The 20,822-nt window shown below is 53.1% G+C and overlaps 1 protein-coding gene across 1 annotated transcript; it reads right to left on the bottom strand.

Moving 5' to 3' along the window:
- Positions 1-421: 421 nt before the first annotated feature.
- On the bottom strand, positions 422-15,019 carry BPIFB3 (BPI fold containing family B member 3). Its single transcript, XM_010960862.3, has 15 exons — positions 14,902-15,019; positions 14,199-14,355; positions 12,590-12,694; positions 12,033-12,173; positions 10,513-10,576; positions 8,683-8,743; positions 7,810-7,901; positions 7,498-7,677; positions 6,216-6,269; positions 5,138-5,308; positions 4,205-4,272; positions 2,950-2,992; positions 2,100-2,163; positions 1,497-1,573; positions 422-677 (listed from the first exon to the last, which is right to left on the bottom strand). The coding sequence occupies exons 1-15, from the start codon at positions 15,014-15,016 to the stop codon at positions 648-650; spliced, it is 1,422 nt and encodes a 473-aa protein (XP_010959164.2). The 5' UTR covers positions 15,017-15,019; the 3' UTR covers positions 422-647.
- Positions 15,020-20,822: the final 5,803 nt, after the last annotated feature.

The raw sequence follows: 20,822 nt of genomic DNA, 5'->3' as shown, positions 1-20,822 counted from the left end.
CTCCTCTTCTCCCTGGAAAATTCTTATTTACCCTTCAAAATTCAGCTTAGATATCATTTCTGAGAAGTGTCCCAAAGTCAGAGAGACAGACTCAGACAGGCAGAGTGAAAGATGGAGATATTTAGAAAAACAGAGAGAGGAGAGGGAAGGGCAGGGGTGGGGAGGGGAGGAGAGGGGGACACAGGGAGCTCGAGGCAGAGGGGGAGGAAGGCAGGACAAGACACAGAGGCTGCCAGGCCAACCAGGTAAGTTTGTAACACGAAGCTACAACGACTAGGTCCCAGTCCCTTCGCCTCCCAGGAGCCCTGCCTGAGGCTGGGGAGGGCAACAGAGGCAGAAAGCGAGGCAGCCTCTGTGTGACGAGAGAACAAACCTGCAGGGAGGTGCTGAGACAGAGGATTGTTTATTGGGAGCTCAGGACTTGCCAGGGAGGCCCCAGAGCTTTCTCCAAAGCAGTTTCATGGCTAACCCTGCAGTCTCCTCCCCAGATTCGGGGCAGAGCTGCAGGGCCAGAGCACCTGGGTGGGCCTGGGTGGATAAGGGACACTTAAACTGTCACCAACACAGGCTAGACCTGGGAGGGAAATTGAGGCAGGTGGACAGGAATCTGGCAGTCAACAGGGAGGGATGGCGGCCGTCTGTCAGCCTCACGATGCCACAGTCAGCACAACGGCATTCTACAAGGAGCGACAGTTCTAGGTTAGGTCCCCTGAGTCCTTGTGCCCAACACCCCCGCCATATCCCCCCATCCCTGCAGCCATCTCCGTGTTCCTCCCTTACCACCCTGGGGTTAGCACCGCACTTGGACCATAGCTGGCACTCATTAAATGAATGAATGAACAAACAAATGAATGATGATTAAACGACATTCAGTGTGGGAAAGGTCACTGACTTTAGGATTTAAGAGATCTAAGTTAAAGTGCCATTTCTCCTACTAATTTACTGTGTGAACTTGGGCCAGAAATTTGGCCTCCTCCAGCCTTGGTCCTCATCTGAGAAATGGACTCAGAACTCCCTGATCTGCCCACTCCCAGCTGTTCCAAGGCTCAGAAAGTTGTGCTAGATTGAAAAGGATTGTGGGGCCATGTCAATATTCAGTAAGAAAAAGGGTCAATCTATTAGCCATGCCTGCCACAGGCACAGCAGAAGGCAGAGACAGAATATGTATTTGCCACCCTGGGGCCAGGGAAACTGTGATTCTGTGAGTAAATCTGAGAGTCCATCCTATAGGCCAGTCATGTGTCTGAATTCAACAGGAAAGAACTCTGTGATTGATTGACAATGTCTGCCATGGGCAAGTAAGGAAGGAATGGTAGCAGGTATGTCATATATTTGCCATTTCCAAGTTGGGTAATTTATAACTCCCTGAGCAATTTAGCAAATGGTGCAGAACAGACCAGGTGATGAGGCAGAGCAGTCCCGTCATAAGTTTCAAGCAGGGTTCTCCAGAGACAATCTTAAGGTCCATCTAGGCCATATCTGCATGAGAAACTCACCTCTATGATCTCCAGGGCTGCATTGGCAAAATTGACATTGAGAACCTTAGGCAGGGGAATTCCAACATCCAGGTTCACTGTGAAGAGGGGGTGGTTGAAAACAAAGATATGTGTGGGGTCTGGGTGGGACCTGCTGACCCTATTCCACCACTTTGCTTGAGCTGGCCAGCTCTCTTCTTGGAGACTCAGGTTCCCTTATTGGCCTACTCTTACTCATTCTACTAAACCCAAATGAAAACTCCCCTTTTCTGTACTGTTGTAAGCAGCTCCCCTCAGCAAAGCCTCCTTGAAGTTCTGTCAGTGCCTTGCATGCTCTGGGTCATCTATATTCTACTCATTTACATGACTATTTCCCTCTGAACTGTGAGCTTGAAGACATGACTCAGGTCAGATAGCTCTCGGGGCCCAGAGTCTGGTGTGATGCAGGAGCTAATCAGTGTTGTTTGAGTGAAAATTATCTTGATTTCTGCGTCTTAGAAATAGGGATAGACCCCTCTCCAGCCTCAGTGTCTCTATTAAGAACAATGGAGAGAGGCAATGATTCAGAAATCCTGAGTTCAGACACTCCTCGTGTCCAAAGAAGACAGTGAAGGCGGCCCGTACCGTTGAGCTTCGGCACATAAGCCACTCGGACCACATCACTGAGCCATTCTTCTAAGCGGGATGCCTGCAACAGAGCACACGGAGGGCTGGGAGGTGTGGCCCCACAGGGAACGGCGCAATCCTTCCCAGGGAGAAAAACCCAGAGGCCCAGCTGCCCCAGCCTCACTGTCCCAAGCCTGAAGGCAGTTCCTGGTGGGCTGTCCACCAGGGACCCCAAAGGGGACTCTGATTTAGGTCGGCTTCACTCTGGGCCCCATGAGCTTAGAAAAGCTGCTCTCCTGGAGGAAGGGTCTGTGGGTCCTGGAAGAGGCCCGTGTCTGAGAAAGGAGATGTGCCCGTCTCCAGTAACTCTGTGTGGTCTGCTCTTAGATTCCTGTCAGTTTAAGAACATTGAGAACAATCCATAACCTGAGACCACCGTGAGATTCCAGAACATCAGAACTCTATGAGAAGCAGCAAACTAAGGGCTCTGTGCGCCTCTGAAATACTGAAACTGTCTGAGTTCAGAAACTTTATTACCTATGTAAAGTTCCAGAATTCTGAATCCTTGTAAGGTTTGAGATATTTACAATTTTGTGAGGTTCCAAGACTTTGGAAGATCATGAGATTCACGTTCCCAAGATGACAGTTTCACACGTGCACATGTGTGTGCGTGCGCCCACACACACACATACACACACACGCACACGCACACGCACATACACACCTGCCCTGATGTCTGCCCACCCTGTCTTGTTGGGGCAGAGCTCCGACCAAGGCCAGCTCAGTCACAGGGCCCATGACTCATCCTTTCCACCCTGACTTATAGACCCTCACTACCGCCAAGCTGCTCACCCTCCCAGAAACTTACATCGAAGGCGTGGCTGAAGGGGGAGGCCAGCTTGACACTGAGACTGGTGGAGAAAAGACAGATGTTGAGGGGCCCTGGCACCCACCACCCCACCTGCTGAGTGGCACTCTGCCCCACCCACCCTGCCTGCCCCACCCCCAGCTCCTCAGGATCAAGAAACAGGATTCCAGGCCCCATTCTGCCTCTAACCAGCCTTGGCTCAGAGGCTCAGTTTTCCCACCTATGAAACAGACCTGGAGGGATCTAACCTCCCTCTGAGACATCATGACCGCCACCTCTGACTCCATGGCCCCAGAGCCTTGGTCTGACTCTCAACTGTTTGACTAAAGCTCTCTAAGGAGTGGCCCTCTCACAGACTGAGCCCTGGACACAGGGCACCCTGCACTCAGCAGTTGCTCACTGAAGGCAGTAAACCACCAACAGATCACAGCTGGCCCAGATGAGGTCCAGGGCCAGAGCCCAGACATACACCTCTGTCTCCTGAGGCCTGAGGCGTCAACCACCACCAGGAAGGGGAGATAAACTGAGGTAGTGGGCGAGGCCTTTGCCAAGCTTAGAAATAGGGTGGTGGTGGAGACTTGCAGGGGGGCAGTAGTAGCCAAAGGGGTCTGCAGGGGACCCCAAAATGGGGTCAGATGAGCACTGGGAACCTATGGTTCAGGACAGTCAGATCCCAGAGCTCCCTGGGAAAACCCCTGCATCCAGGGGCGGGACAGACTGGCCCCAGGCCCCAGGCCGAGGTGAAGGCACTGGGCCTGGAGAGTGGAGGCCCAGATTGTGTACCTGCCTCCAGGGACAACCCACTGTGCAAGTTGTGCTTTGCAAGCTGTGAAGTGCTGTGCGTGTCTAAGGAAGAATTGTCATCAACTTCATGATCTTGGTTATTATGATTATCACAGGGTGGAGAAACTAAAGAAATAACTAGTTCACATGAATAACAAGGACAGTTATCTCCGTGGCCCGCTTCAGGGCTCATAACTCAGGAGTCTGGACTCCATATCCCAGCAGTAGGTTTCTCTCCAGGGCCAGGTTTTGAGCAGCCACAGTGGAAGATGCTTGCTCTGGAGCCACTTCTCTGAGCTCCAGTTGCCTCATCTATAAAATGGGCCAACACTACCCCTTCCCCACAGATCCTGAAGGCAAAGAGGATTCTGGTAAAACACCTATAATTTAGTTGATGCTCAAGATCTAAGAGGCGGTTTCTGTTGGTCCTTCATTCTTGTTCATAAAGACAAGGGCTAGGATCCCACGTTACCGTTCCAGAGACAGGGAGAGGTGCAGCCTGGTAGCCGAGGGAGCCAGCTGGGCATTTAAAGTCATCACCTGCACAGGAAAAGCAGGCAGATTAAGCAGGAGGAGTTTGAGGACAGGCCTGCCTTGGCCAATGGATGAATTTCCACCATCCATTCCCTCCACTAACCCTTGCTGAGGCCCTATTGTGTTGTTAGGGTCCATGCTGGTCTATGAGGAGGCAACTTGAAGGTTCTGGTGCTCAGGAAACAGAGTACTGAGGGCAACCAGTGTCATATGAGAGGAAGTCCTGGGGCTGCAGGAACTTGAACAAACCCTCAATCCAGCCTGCGGTGGGGTGAGGGAAGGGATCCCCAGCGAGGTGACACCTGAGCTGAATCTTGAAAGGTGAGGAGTGAGCCAAGGGAAGGGGAGAAACGGCACTCCAGGTGGTGGTGCTGCTCAAAGACAGGGTGGTGGGACCTGGTAGTCCCGGGTAACTGAGGCTTAGGGCGCAAGGACAGGAAAGGCAAGGGAATGAGGCAGAGGGCATTGAATGGTGTGTGGTCATGGGAGCAAGTGAGCAGGAGAGGGACCTGCCTCTGCCCAGATGTGTGTTAGGGAAAACTAGCAGAGGTGGGGTGGAGGGGAGCAGACTGGAGGTAGGGGGCCAGCAGGAAACTAGAGGGTCATCCCAGAGATCCCAGAGATATCTGAGCAGAGAGGCTGGGGAGATGGGGGCAATTTCTGAGATCCTGAGGAAGCAGCATGGACGTGTGTGATGCGGGAGCAGGCAGGCGTCTAAAGGCACTTGGATCTCAGCTCAGGTGATGACACTTGGGGAGGGACTTCCTGTGTGTGCTATGCCATGTGGGGCCTCCTACCCTGAAATCTGCATCCTGGAGAGGGTTGGCCTACTCAGAACCCCAGTGCCAGCTCCCACCCCTCAGCTACTCACCCCGTTCAGCTCGAAGAGGGCTTCAGGGGTCCCTTTAGGGAGGTAGGATAGCACATGGATGTCAGCTGGGATGGAGACCGTGGCCTTCTTGTTCTGGAGCGTGACCATGGGTGCTTCCTTCACCCGCAGTGAGAGCAGGAGCTGCTGACCAGGGGGCAACTTCCTCAGGCCCTGGAGAGAAGCAGGGGCCGAGCATGGGGCGTGAGGGCAGCCCCACTAATAGAATCAGGGGTCCCTGCTCCTACCACCTTTGCCTCCCTGAAGCCCCTCTCCACCATCTTAAAACTCCCCAGAAGAAAGAGGCTCTGCTGCGTGTCTAGCTCCAATCTCCTCCTTTGCCTGAGACTCCTATGCCCTTTAGCCAAAGACTCCAATAAGCAGAGGCCCCACTCATGCTTTGAATCATTACTTTCAAGAAGGCTCACAGAGTTGGTCTGTGCCCCCAGATTCAGCTGCCCCTGCCACTCTTTCTGGTGGAAATCCAGACCTTGCCAGTTTCTTCCTAACCTCTATCAAAAACTGCTGTTTTGTAAAGACCTGGTAGTAGTCATTTCAACTTCAGTATAAATCAGAGTCCAACAGCTGGAAAGAAGCTGGTTCATCCCCAGCCAAGGGGTGGAATGCTGAAGGCCAGGCTCTGTAGTCATGTACTGATTGATGCCCACTGGTCAAATGTCTCTGAATCTTCTCCCTTCAATTCCCTTCCCAAGGCCACTGCCCTGAGTCTTCTCTCCAAGGACAAAGAAGAAAGACTAGAACCAAGATGAAATAAGGCAGCTGAAGGGTGGAGGTTCAGTCACTTGGAAAGAATCTCCTGTCCTCTGCTTGACAGAGGAGTAACAGTCACAGGATAAATGCCCAGTTGACTTCTGGGGCAGTTAAATCCTGGTCCTTTCATCTCTAAGCAAAATCTGCTATCAAGAAAAGATAGGTGTTAGTCAATCACACTTTAGTGTGAATTTGGACTCAACATTCAATCACAGCTCTGTGGAGAGCTGTATTGAGAAAGATTCTAGAGTCCATTCAGGGTCATCAGGAAAGGACTACAGAGATCAAAGCCTATGAGAGGGTCACTCACCTCAGGGGCCAAAGCCTCCAGGTCTGTAGTTGTCAATGGGACATTGCTGGGAACCTGGACCCGAGACCAAATGGGATGGAGGGTAAATACAGAGATGAGATAGGGATCCCTCAGCACATACAAAATATTTCCCCCCCTCAACCCCCAATTACATACATACATCTCTTACAGACACTCATTTTCCTTCAATTGGTCAATGATAAGCCTTACTATGTGCCAGGCACATGCTAAGGGTTTTGTGTGCCTTTGCTCATTTCACCTTTACAACAGCTCCAAGAAGGGGGTGCTATGATTACTCTCATTTTACAGATGGGAGACCCAAGGCTCCTGTTCAGGGTCATAAGCTGGTAAGTGGTGGCACCAGGCTTTGACCTGAGTAGGCTAATTCTAGAACTTCTAAACTGCCCTGCCAGAGCACACAATCTGAAGGCCCAGAAATCTGACACTAGACATTTTTGCCTTTCACCCAAAAAGTATGTTTAAAAACTATGAATTTGTTTCCAGTATTTACAAATCAGGACATTTCACTTAAGTCTGCCAGTTTCTGGCTAAAAAAATTGGAAAATCTGGTCACACCTGCCTCCCAGCTCAGAGGTCTGTTTCAACCAACCAGAGGCCTTTGGAGTGCTCTCTGGCCGCAACCTGCAGGAAATAAGTGATCAATCCCCGCTCCCTTGGGCTGAGCTGCAGATGGGGGGGCCCCAGTGGCTCAGAGCTCATTGTCTTTAGACAGGGCTGAGATCAAGAAAATGTCTCTGGGTAAGGTTTCTGAGGGCTTGGCCTTCCAGACATCTGTGAGGGCACGAGAGGGGCCAGAATGGAAACAGAGAGGTCTAAGAAGCTTTGGAACAAATGTCCAAGTAACCTTGGTATAGCCCAACCTTACTGTTCACTCCAACTCAAATCTGCTCTTGAGGAAGCAGTGGAAATGTTAGTCATTCACACTTTAGTGTAAAATTGGGCTTTGACTCAAGAAGGGCTCATCTGGCACAGGGATGGAAAGTTGGCTACATTTCATATGCCAATTTGGATCAACTGAAAGTGACTTTCTGAAGTATCATGTTGAGAAGGATTCAGAAGTCCCATTCAGGTTTAGCCAAGTAGAGGGCCACCATCAAATATCAACATCTGCCACAGGGACAAGAATGGGCATGTGTGTGCTGTAAACTTGTCTAACTCTCTCCAGTTAGAAGAAGAGGGCTCATCAAGGTTGATCAGTGATGATGTGACTAGGTCACCACTAGCATCACCAAGGCACAGCAAAGCAGGGAGCCACACTCACCAGCTCAGGGGTGATGTCCAGGTCAAGGGCACCATTGGTCTGCAGAAGCTCAAACACAGTGTTGAAGAGGTGCAGAGGCACGGTCACCTGGGATGTGTGGTCCTCCTTGGGGGGCACCTTGATGGGGTGGTGGGGCTTGGGGAAGTCGATGATGTCACCTGCTATGCTCTTCACGATGGGCTTCAGGGGCCGGAGACAGGGCATGACGGGGTCTCAGGGAGCTTGCTCACCTCCCTTTGACTCAGCATTCCCCACCTGGCCTCCACCGGTACTCAACCCCCAGCTGTGGGCAGGGCCACAGTGGGCACTCACATTGATGTCCAGCTCTATGTACTGGTTCGAGATGAGAGGCAGTGTGGCCAGAGTGAATTCCACGGACCCAAGAGCCCCAAGGGGCACCAAGCCTGCATGGAGAGGGGAGGAGGGAGAAGGACCCCACAAGTCCAGGCCCCCAAAATTACAGGCCTTACTTCTATTTATTGAGTGCTTGCTGAATGCCTAGCATTCTACTAAGATGCACTGGGCGCTCCTATAATCCCCATTTTACAGATACAGAAACTGAGGCTCCAACAGAGGAAGTCACCAGCCACAGGCTACACAAGCCCCACAGCAGCAAAGCCAGGATTCCTGTTTTCCAGAGCTGGTACCACTAACTACCTTGTTGCCCTGCCTCTCTCATATAACGTCACGTATAGAGACATAGCTGCCCCCAAGTTTTCTATCCTTATCCTAGTTATGCACTTTTATACTTTTCAAGGCCCTTTTGTGAATACAAAAGGCATCTGTGTCTCCATAAGGCTCAGAGAGACTGGGGGTCACTGTAGCTATGGGGCCTGGGGTTCCTAACATAAGCTCTGGACTTGGATCATCTTGTCTGTCCAGATAATAATAACATCTGCCTCATGCTTCTGCCAGTGCTGGACACACCACCGGTGCTCAGTATGTGACCTGAAGCCCCGGGCAGATGGGGACCTGGATGGCTCCGAGTTTCCACGCCCTGCTGAACCGGCCTCTGCCCAGAACTCCACCAGTAGGCCTCCTCAAAGGGGTGGCCTTGTCAGTCTGAGGAACACACGAAAGGACCCAGAATTCTGACCTGTCCTCTTCCCTGGTACCCCACCCACTGGGGTAATGGGGGAGTGGGTAAGAGGAGGTGCAAAGAGGAGGGGGTGGACCCCAACTTACTCAGCACAGTTCCCAGGAGCTCGTTCACCACGCCCAGCACACTGTCCACCATGGGGCACAGCTGTGTCCGGAGGAGACAGGAGTTACAGGAAAGTAAGAGCGGGCCCCAGTCTGGCACAGGGAACAGCTGCACTTTCTTTAAATGACTTGCTATGTGGTCCCAGGACCAAGGCAAGGCAGAATGTGGAGATGGATGCAGGGAGGGGCACACAGAGGGAGGGGACAGGAGCTGGAAGTGTCAGAGGGCAGAGTGGTTGGAACAGAGGACAAGTTACAAGGGCCCCCTCAGAAATCCTTGGAGGATGCTGCGGGGATGGAAAGACACATTCCAGAGACCAGTTGGGGGCGTGGGGACCAGGCCCTCCCCTGGGGAGGCAGAGTGGCTCTTCCCTCTGAGGCCTCAGGCCCTCCTGCCACCCAGGTGGGTGCTGGGAGATGTACAGTCCAGACCCCACAGAAGGGCACCTCCTGCCTCTACCTGGAGGCAGGCCTGGACCCAGGGCATCCACTGCACACACCACCCTGTGTTTCCTGAAAACCCTTGGGCTGTGAGAACAGAGAGCAAGCAGTTCGGCTTCCAGAATCCTGAGTCTGGGAGTCACAAAAGCTGAGGCCCCTGGAGCAGAAACCCCAGAGGTGACCCAGCACAGAGCCTTCAGTCCACAGCTGGGGCCGGAGGAGACAGGCGACCTGCCCAAGGTCACAGCTCTTCTCAGAGAGACGAGAGAGGGCTGCCTTTCCACTTAAACTTGGACCCCCAGACTCTAGGGCTTCTGGGGTCAGGCACGTTACAGACATGAGAGGAGACCAGAAGGGCTGTGATGGGAGGAGGGAGGACCCCCTGGGCGCCAACCAGGTGTGACCTGCAGGAAGGAGGTACCTGCAGCTGGGGTGGCTGATTGCATAGGAGAGGCCAGAAATCGGATTGTTAAGAGAAATTTCTAATCTCTAAGTGCCAGCAATTAAGTCTTATTTTTAAAACCTCTTGGAGTCACATAAATTCTGCCTTGTAGCCAATTGTTCAGAGGCCTCAGTTAGGGGCCACAATTGAAATGTACCCACACCCCCTTGTTGAAATCCAGCTGAGTCAGGCCTGGCTGGGGTCTCTGCTGCTGGGAACTTCCCTTCTCCCCCTGAGCTGCTTTTCTGATTGGATTCTTCAAGCCCAGGGCAGTTTTGCCGCTTCCACGGGTGTTCTTCACATGAGAGGTCCTGCCGGGGATCAGGAGGCCTGACTGCCCTTTGCAGGCTGTGTGTCCCCCGCAGGCCCCTCCCCTCTCCGTCCTCGATGAAGTGGGGTCTTGGCCAGACCAGCTCTTCTCAAGTGTAGTTCAAGGGACAGCAGGGGCAGGCCAGGGACAAGCATCCTGGAGCAGTTTAATCGTGAGGTGCTTAACATATGATGCATTACTATACATGTACATGATTTTCTGGACATGTTGGCTAAGCACAGGGTTCAGTTTAAAATCACTGAGTGACCCAATTTTAATTCAGAGCTAGTTTAAAGAAATATATAAATAATAATATAATACACGTGGCAAAGACAGAGCAGGGGATAAGAAAGGGACTTGGATTTGGGAGCAGGGGACTCAGGTCACCTGAAGCTGTGAGTTTAGGATTGGGAACTCTGGGGACACATTGTGCCAGGCCACCTCCAGACTGATAGGTGGCACCTGGGAGTCCCGTGGGCAGGCCAGGATGGGATTACCTGGTGGGCGTGAAAGGAAAGAACAGCCTAATCCTGTCTGGCGCCCAGATTTACTCCAAGCTGGGGAAGGAGCGGCAAGCCCAGGGGGAGGGGTGCCACTAGCCTATGACCCCCACACTCACCAATCCTGGCAGCACTTTGAAGAGTGTCTGTTCCACAACCCCAAAGAGCGGTGCAGGCAGCACCCTGGGCAGAGAGAGATGCGTGAGGGTGTGGTCAGTGTACAGGGACAGTGCCAACCCAGATGATGTAGCAGGCTGGGCACTGGGGGCTCTGGACATCTCCTGTCTTCCTTCCTGGTGGGGTTGGCTGGGGCTTTGGGGACCTGGGTTCAAATTCTGGGTCTGTCTCAACATGGGACCCAGAGGAGGATTTCAGTTTCCCCATCCATACAGTGCCTGCCTTAGAGTTGTTGCCGCTGAGATCAAATGGGAGTGTTTATGTGTCTGTACTCAATAAATATCTGATACCCTGTCTCCTCCAATAAGTATAGACAAGTGACATTTGGCCTAGAACAGCACCTGACTTAGAGTGAGGGTTTAATAAGTATTCGTTGAATGAATGAATATTTGTTGAATGAATAAATATCTGTTGAATAAATGAACGCATGAGAGGGTGGCCTGAGGATGAGAAGTGCATGCAGATGGGCTTAGGTCTGTTTGGAGACCATGGGGGTACAGAGGGAGGGGTGACAACCACAGGACCACAACCACAGGTCACCAACACCCTCCTGGGCTCCACCTCCTCCAAGCCCCCTCTAGCCCATAGGAGCAGGATGGAGCCCAAAGACCCTGCCCAGAAACCCCTTATTAAGGCCCTTCTGCAGAAGGACCAATCTAGGTACCTTCTTCTTGGGAGCTAACACAGAGCTGCCTGATCACCCATCACTGCTCAGGGCCACCCAGCACAGGTGGAGTGTAAGTATGGGATTTGGCCTGGAACAGAGAGACTAACAGGGGTTGACTCAAAGTTTGGGGCAGGGGCCACTGGGGGTCTGTGTAGAGTGCTGAGAGAAAGCCTTGGACCTGAGTCCAGAGCCAGCGCATCTTCATGCTTGCCTCAATCTGTGTGTGTGACCTTTGACAAGTTCCTTGCCCTCTTTGGGCCTCAGCTGTCCCATGGGAGTGACGATTCAAACAAGTATAGGAAGGGCCATTGTGTTGGAAGAAATGGATACAGAAGTGCCAGAGACTTCCAGATCATTGAATTTAGGTCCTCGTAATACAGATGGGGACAGTGAAGCCCAGAGAGGGGTGGGGGTTTCTGTGGGGGTCACACAGCAAGTCAGGGCTGAGCTGGGTGTCTGATTTGCTAAGAGAAGGGACTGAGATGTCCACAGGTCAAGGGACCACAGGGGACCCTTGTTCTATTTGGAAGAAGGGACATTAGGAGAAAGGGGACACTCAGGAGTGGATATGGCAAACCGCGGACTGGGCCAGAGCTCGTGACGGTGTTGGCCTCAGTCTACGGCTCTGTGAGGCGGGGTAAGCCAGCAAGACCGGCGGAGGCGGGGTGAATTCAGGACCCGCCCAGCGGGCCGGTCCCAGGAGACCCAGGAGATGCCCGTGCGCGCAGGCGCGATGAACCCGGCAGGTAGGGGCGCGGGAAACGGCCCAGCACCGGCTCAAGCCTGCGAACTCACCCCGAGAGCACGCTGATGTGGCCCAGGAGCGTGCTGCAGCGCTTGAGGATGAGGATGGGCGTACCTCGCGCGCTCACGCCCAGTGCCACCCGCGACGACACGTTCACCTCGGCGGCCAGCTGCAGGAGTCCCCCCAGGGGGCTGCAAGACCAGAGGCTGGGACCTGGCCTGGCCACGCTCCACCCACCAGGTCGCCTCAGCCACGCCCACCCCAGGGCTCTGTCGAGAGGTGGGTGGGCTAGCCCTGCGAGCGGTCTAGTCCCCAAGCCCCCTTCCCCCAACCCCACCGGTGAGCTCCAGGCAGTGGGGTAGGGGTCTTCAGGGAGAGTGAGATGGAAGTCCCAGACATCAGTGGGTTGAACATCCCTGGGGAGGGGTAGTGGGTTGCGATCCAGGGAGGGAATAGGAGAATGAGAGTCCCTTGGGAAGGAAGTAGGGTGGGATAAAATAGGGGGCAGGGGGGTGGGTGTTGGGGGACAATAGGGTAGGGGGTCCCCAGTGGGGCAGTGGGATGGGGTGGGGAGCAGTAGGGTAGAGGTTCCCAGGGGCACACTCACCCAGAGCCATGCAGGCCCACCTTGGTGTGCAGGGTCACCTGCACCCCAAACTCCGGCAGCAGCTTCAGAGACACCTTTGGCAGTGTGACCTCCTCAAACGTCAGGCTGCGTGGAGAAGGCCACTCACTACCAGACACCCCCCAGCGCTACTCCCTTAGTGCCTGGACCATCCCAGACCAGGCAGCAAGCACCTACAGCCTCTCTCCGGTGTGTCTCCCATCCCACCTCTAACCCATAAAACCAACAGTGGGCCCTTGGGCCTGTGACTTCACCTCTCTGGGCCTCGGTTTCTTCACCTGTGAAGGGGGGTAATACAAGTACTCACTTCAGAGGCATGTTACAAAGACAAGTGAGATAAGGTAGGTGCAGCAGCTGGTAAAGCACATGCTCTAGAACTGTAAACCATCATCCTCACTGGAGGCTCAATGAATTAAAGTGCCCCTCCGACCCCATCCCCATGGCCACAACCCTGGTTCCGTCTCTGGCCTAAGTCACTGTCCTCCCACTCCCACCTCCTAGGCTTGTATATCAACCCAAGGGGGTTCTCAAACACAGCTCCCCACAGTTCATTATTTTGTCTGTCCTCTGGGCCTTTGCCTCAGCTGTTCTCTCAGTCTGGAACATCCTTTCCTTGACTTTCCTTCCATTCTGAATCCACTGTCAGCTAGCTGACAGCTCTCCTGATTTCAGCTAGGGTATCTCCTCCTGCAGGAAGCTCTCTTTCCTGCTTCTCTGATGCAGGCAAATGCCTTCTTCTAAGCAGCTCCCACACCTGGCCGGACTGTCTCCGTCACTGCCCTGAGCTCACAGGATCATGACTCTTGGGCCTAGTCTCATACTGGCGGCTCTTTGAAGCCAGGACAATGTCTGGTTCATGTCTGAGGCCCCAGCATCACCAAGCAGGGGGTAGTCTACAGTGGGAGGGGGACTAGATCTATTAATAATAATATTATAATAATAATAACTAATATTTATTGAGCATTTACTATGTGCCAGGTTCTATTTTAGCTGTTTGACACATAGTCACCATCCTGGCAACAACCCCACAAGCAGCTGCTCATGGTGCAGCCGGTAAAAGCCAGATGGTTCCAATTTCAGCTCTACCATTAACTTGGGCAAATCACATGGCTGCTCCATGCCTCAGTTTCCACATCTGTAAAATAGGGATAATGACAGTGTCCACCACAGAGTGATACTTAGTGATCCTCCAGGCAGTCAGCCCTGACCAGCTCCCTTTCCAGACATCCATTTACTATTTTGGGAGGTGGACATTGATCCCCCTTTCTGCTCCCAGCACCCCATTTCCTCCTGTACAGGGACACTTCCTGATCCCCCAGCTCCTGGCCTTCAGCCTTTCCTGAGGATCCCTGATCCACCACCAGCCATGGACTGGTTTCTGCCCAGCTGAGGCAGGCAGCATTGCCGTGATTAAACACCCAGACGGCCCCATTACCGCCCTCCCTCGCTGGGTTAGGATGAGCTCAGGCAGGTTGCTTCACTGCCTGCCAACCAATTTTAAAGAGTCAACCTCTTCTTTATTCCCCAAAGCAAAGACCAGCCTTTCTGTAGGGCACACAGTAGGTCAAATGGCCACATTGTGAGGACTTACCCAGAAAGCTCCTCGACGACGCCAAAAACCCCTCCGTAGCTCAGCAGGCCACCTCCTCCGAGCAGGCCCCCCGAGCCCAGGAGGCCTTGGTTCACCGATGTGACCGTCCCCAGCACATTCTGCAGGATAGGCCCCCCAACCAGTGAGTTCTGGATGGCTGCAAAGAGGGCAGGGGTAGGAAGGTTCATTTTTGGATGAGGAAACTAGGGCCCCGAGACGGGTAGAGACTGGCCCAAAGTCACACAGCAAATTGGTTTGGGATTGACCCTGGGCCACCCAGTAGCACCAGAAGAGAGGGCAGAATTAAAGGAGGGAGCATGCAGCATTTGCTCCCTGTAGCATTTGCTATTCATGACTATTCTATCTTAACCCTGAGAGTGTTGAGGCCTGGAGCCCCAAATGCCTAGTAGAGTCCCCCCGCTCCAGAAATGTGGGGCAGCCAGCACCCTCCCCTGGACCTCCTCAACCCCACTTGCCCCTCCCTGAGGGAGACACAGCCCGCGCATGCCCATACCACCCAGTTCACCTCTCAGAAGAAAGTGAACTAATCCTGCATTGGAACCTGCAAGCAAGCCTTTAACCCCCTGAACTCTGTGTGGTTGGGAATCAAAACCTTTCCTCGTCTGTTCCTGCAGTGTAAGCATATCAATGGGGTTGTTGAGGCTGCAGCGGACCCCTCACACAGTGCCCACCTTGGGCTCACCTTTGCCGAGTTCATCCTTGTCAATCCGAGCCAGCGTGCCCACTGTCTCAAGCAGCCCCTGGCACGGAGTCACCAGACCCCAGAGGAGAAGCAGGGACCACACACCCAGCATCATCGGCGTCACACCTACCAGGGGCGGAAGCGGGAACCCTGAGGCCATCCTGTCCTGGTGCCCAGGATCCTCTTCCTCCCTGTGCCCCTTTACCAACCTGGGGCCCTCCCACCCACCTGGCCCAGCTCAAGTCCAGCTTCACTCCCAAGAAAGCCTTCTCCATCCAATGCAAGCAAAGGCTAACACATCTGACTTAAAAGTCTTAGTCCTCTGTGACCCCAGTGGCCCTGGAGCTGTCCCTGAAGGAGAGCGACAGATGGGCCTTCCTTTCTGGGACAGCAGGATGGGAGCTCTATTCCCTGGACCACTTTCTTATTGGCTCATGAAGTCGTTTGAGAAGGGGTGGCTGATTGGAGACATCCAGTACTAGACCTAACATTCCTCATTTCTCTCCTCCTGCCCTCCTTTATTCTGAATGATGTTGGAAAGAACGAGGTGGGAGGTGGGAGCATAGCTAACTTACTAGTTTCATAGAATGGGACTTTTCTGCATGCAGTTCCATATCTGCCAGCCCAATCACATACCCATCTATCCCCTCATGTCACCCCTGCTTAAACCCTTCTGGGGTCCCCCACACAGGCTCCTTACTGTTACTCACAAGGGCCCTGCCTGCCTTCTCGGTGTTAACCATGACAAGCTCCTTCTACCTCAGGGCCTTTGCACATTCTGTTCCTTCTGTTAGGAAGGCTCTTCCTCTGGTTTTTTGCATGACTGACTCTTCATCCTTCAGGTTCTGAATAAATGTCACCTGCTAGGAAAAGCCTCCCTCTTTTACTTTGTATAAAGAAGCCCATCTTTCACTAAACACCACCCAGAATATTTACTTTAAAGCAATTTGCTATTATGCATCATTTTTGTGTCCTTGTTTGCCACCTCTTTGAGCTCCATGAGGGCAGGACTGTGTCTAGGGCCTCCATGCACGGTTGTATACTGGAGGGGTTGCCTGCTGAGGGGGTGAGTGTGGATGGAAATTTAGCTCCACTTCACTCGCCAACTGTTTGCCCTGGCACAGACTATGTCTACCCAGGAGGACCCCCTTTTCTCATTTGCACAGGGGTGCATACAGGTTCTGTATGGACCAGCAGCTGTCCCAGCATTGTCTGTCTTCTTTCCCCAGGACTTGTCTCAGAGTGGCTCCCTGTAACCTTGGGTCTCTCACAGAAGGAAATACTCCCACAGTGGGAAACCAGTCAGAGTCTGTGGCTTAGAGAAAAATGGGCACCCCTTGAGTCTAGGACATTTCTGACCTCAGCCCACCCATCTCTGCTTCTGCCCTCTCTGAGCCCTAGTTTTCCCATCTGCAAAGTAGACATTTTCTCCCATTACCTTCCAGGTGCCCCCAGAGCCCTCCCAGGGAGAATTCCTTCTGTGCCTATTATTCAGGTGGGACAGCGGGGTGGTCCCAGGGTCAAGGGTTGAGGATCTGGATAAAGCCTGGGCTCCAGTAAGGCTGCCTTACCGGCTCCTGCAGTTCCACGAGGGGTGGGGTGGGGGTTCCCGGCCTCCTGTCAGCTCCTCCACCCTCTTGGGCCCGGGGGCGGCCCTTATATCCCTACAATGACTCTGGGGACACAAAGGGGGCACAGCCGCCAGAAACCCGTCAAGGTGTCACGTCAGAAACAAATTGTGGTTTTCACCGCGGACCTAAGCTAAGCCTTCCTTCTTGGGGGAGAGTGAAGGAGGGGCTGGGGTCGGTGCCCAGGGGTGGGAATGGAGGCATGGGGGCTGCAGAGGCAGCCGCGCCCCGCCCCCAGACATGCCCACCTATGGGGTCTCCCTCCGGGATTCCCGAAGGGCCACACCCGAATGGCACAGAATCCACCCTGCCTCCCCTCCTACCCCAACTGAGGCCCAGGGAGAGAAAGAAGGAGCTTAGGGCTGCTGGGTCTTCTGACCCTCTGCCACCCCCACCCCAGGCCTGGCGTCGGGGACAGCCATGGGGACAGACATGAGGCCTGGAGAGAAGAACTCTGGGCTGATGTCGGGGAGGGGCACCAACCCCACCCCCACCTCCAGAGACCCAGCGTCCCCGGTGCTCCAGAGCAGGCTGCCTTTTCCCCCTCCTGAGATGGCAGTGGAGAAAAATTCATTCGTTCATCCATCCATTCATTCGTTAGTTCTTCAGCTGGCATTTGGGGAACCCCATACTGTTTGCTGGGTGCTGGGGATACAACTACAAACAAAAGAAACAAATCAGCAGCCCTGAGGAGATAACTGATAGAAATATCATGCAATTAAAGTATTTTCTAGTAGCCACATTAAAATATATATATATATATATATATATATATATATATATATATATATATATATATATATAGAAGAAACAAATGAATTAATTTGCATAGTAGAGTTTATTTAACCCAGTATATCCAAAATATTATCATATACTGTCTAATCAATATAAAATTCTTAATGCCTCACCCTACACTTTTTCTCATACTAAGTCTGAACACCAAATTTGGTCTCGCCACATTTCAAGTGTTCAATCTCCTCATATACCATTGACCATCATATGGGCCAGCACAGCTCTGAAGGGAACAGGTAAGCACATGATGCAGTAAGTCAGAGGCTGATGCAAAAATAAAGCAGTAGAAGGGGTGTAATTTTCAGTATGGTGTCAGGGGAGGCCTCCTATTAGAGCCAGTGTGACTTTTGACCTGCAGGAGGAGAGGGAGTGGGCCAGGTGGATGTCTGGAGAACAGCCCACCAGATGGAGGGATGGGCAAGTCCAAAGGCCTTGAGGTGTTGTGTTCCAGGAACATCAGGGAAGTCTGTGCGTTTAGAGGGATGTGGGACATGGGGCTGAGGAGGGGATGGGGCCCTGCAGGTTACTGTAGGGGCTTGGCAGACTTTGGCTTTTGTTGGCACTTCTTCTGCAGGTCCTGGCTCAGGCATCCTCTCCTCCAGGAAGCCTTCCTGACTCCCAAGCTGGCTGTGATCCTACAGCCTCCTGGGATCCCCTCTGTCAGAATCGGTGACATTCAGGGCTGTAACCATGTTTCTGGTGCTCATGGTCTCCTGCCCGGGGCCCTGAGGCCCTGCTGATGAGCTGGGGAGGAGGGATGGTATTGGCCTGGTTCACCTCCCTATCTCTGAACCGCTAACCATATAGTGTTCATCTTATGACTGAAGACACCAAGCCAGCTTTCTCAACATCACTTTTTAAAAAATAAGCCTTTTATTGAAATATAAAGCTCAGATCCTAAGCGTACAACTTGTTGAATTTTTACAAACAGTACACCAGAAGTCCCTGGGATCCCCTCCAAGTCCTGACCTTAATGGATGAGCCCAGTATGCTCTTGGGCTCATGTCAACGGAACTGCATGTGTGTACTCTTTCCTGCGTGGCCCCTTCACACCCTGTGTCTATGCAATTTATTTACGTTGTGCAAGGCAAAGATTTGTTCTTGTTCTCTATGTGCTACCCCATTGTGTGAACACCCCCAGTTTGCTATCCATTCCCCTGTCTAAAGGCACCCAGACCTTCCAGTTGTCTCTTAGAGTAAAGTTGCTCTGAATATCCTTGTTGAGTCTTTTTTGTGAACATGGGTTTATCTTCTACTTCTCTCAGATGGCCAGCCAGGAGCGGGATTGCTGGACCACGGTGCTGCACACGCATGTGCCTGGCGAGTTTTCTGGGGAACCGCCAGGGCTCTCCCAGTGCCTCTGCACTGGCACTCCCACCAGCAGTCTGGGAGTCACAGCTGCTCCGCATCCTCGCCAGCACTGGGTGTTGCCAATATTTTTAAGACATTTTTTGGAAGGAGCAGAAGGAAAAGCTAGCACCTAACATTTATGGAGCGCTTATTGTTTGCAAGCACTGATATGTGGGAATCCATACGGTCACCACGAAGACAGGAAGGTTAGCACTGTGAGTATCTCCCCATCTTACCCTCAAGGAGCCAAGGTTCTCCAAGGGGAAGCCACTGGCCCAAAGTCACACAAGAGCCCAGCCACCTGTCTAACTGTGACAGTCATCATCTCAGCCACCGCTTGGCCCAGCCCCCTGGAAGGGAGGAAGATGCTACCCAGTTTCTGGCCTTTTTTTTCCCAATTCCTTGCACACCCCACTCCAGAGGACACCACTTACCCACCTTCATGTGCTGAAGTCGAGTCAGGGATGGGCCGGCCCATGAGAAGGATTAATGAAAATCCATATCTCCAGGCCCCATCTTGCAACCCGGACTCAACAGGCCTGGGGTACGGGGCCTGGGAACTGGCGTGTTTAACCAGTCTCCAGGGGCAATCTGATGTGCAGCACTTTTGAGAACCCTGGGTGATGTGGAGCCAAGGAAGGGATTAGAGCAGGAGAAGGACTTGAGGAGAAAGACCTCCTAGGCATTAGCTCCCAGAGTGAAGGTCTGGAACCAGAATTCCTGGGTCCAAATCCCGACTCTGGTCATCACTATCTCAGGGCCTCAGTTTCCCCAGCTGCAAAATGGGCTGATGTTACATGTCCTCACCCTCACCTGACTAGTCTGGCTGTGAGAACGGTATCCAGGAGATGAACTGTAAGGCATCAAGGAAGAGGTGCCAGAGAAAGTCAGGGGATGGCAAGGTCCCTTGGAGGTCCCCCCGAAGGTACTGGAGCTGAAGTGGGCTGGGAGGGAGAAGGCAGGCTGAGTGGTGACTGGTGTGGACACAAACGTGGGGAATGGTGTGTAGGCTTCATCCTTCCCACCATCCTGGCAGGCCCCCAGGATCAAAGACCTGGCTCTGCTCCCTTCTTGCTCTGTGACTATGAGCAGACTACACACCCTCTCTGGATCTCACTTTCTTTAAAGGTAGATGCTGCGTCTTGCTGCTGAATGTTGTGTGAAAAAGCAAGGAGGAGACATGGACTCAGGCAGAGAGGGTTCAAGTCTAGCACTACATGCAAGTGTGCCCTTCGGCACTGGCTGCATCTCTCAGAGCCTCCACTTCCTCAAACAGTGAAGCTTAGAGGGTAGGCAATGCTCATGAGGAGAGAATCTCCACCACTACCTCCCTAGGAGTTGGGGTCACAGCGCAGGGCTCCCCCTGCCAGCCCAGCCCTCATTTTATGCCCAGGGTAAAGCAGAGGTAACTGATCACTCAAAGAATGTTGAAATCAGATTAGAGGTTAGAGCATTTAACCCCTCTCCCATTTCCCAGATGGGAAAACTGAGGTCCAGAGAGGAGCTATGGTTTGTCCTCGCCCTTCTGGCTCTCAAGCTTTGTGCCTTGGTTTCCCCACCATCTGTGCACTGGGCCTGGGGAGGGTAGTGGTGTGGTTTTAGGTGGCCCTGAATTTACTGTGTGAACATCCACAGACGGGATTAGGGGAGTGGAGGGGGCGTCTCTGGCACGCCTAGGGCCAGGCATCAGCCACCCACAGATTACCCAGGTGTCTGAATCTGCCAGGCAGATCTCAAAGCCACCATTGTCCCAGAGCTGGGAGGTGGTGGGATTAGGGCCGACAGTGAGGGAAGAGGGGATGGCCCTGGCATCCGGGCCAAGGCCAGGAAGGGGCCCTCCTTCCTCTACGACATGGGCCTGGGCCAGGCTGGGCCAGGCTAGGCCCGGCTCACTTGCCAGGGCCCCGTGGGCTCTGACCAGGCCTCTAGCCATATCACACCACCCACAGACACTGCATGAGGCCAGACACGGACCCTCTACCCTCACAGACCCACTCTGATGGAAACAGAGACCTTCTGAGAGATGCACACACCAACACAAGGACACATGGACACGTGAGGCCAGCGTCCCCATAATTTTCAGGGCTGGAGCACCAGCCAATCATGGAGGACTCCAATGTATATATATATATATTTTTTTTTTCCCAAAGC

This window comes from Camelus bactrianus, chromosome 19, assembly GCF_048773025.1.
Source record: "Camelus bactrianus isolate YW-2024 breed Bactrian camel chromosome 19, ASM4877302v1, whole genome shotgun sequence".
NCBI lineage: Eukaryota > Metazoa > Chordata > Mammalia > Artiodactyla > Camelidae > Camelus > Camelus bactrianus.
The sequence above is the reverse complement of the archived record's forward strand: the minus strand, read 5'-3'. Positions and strand labels throughout refer to the sequence as shown.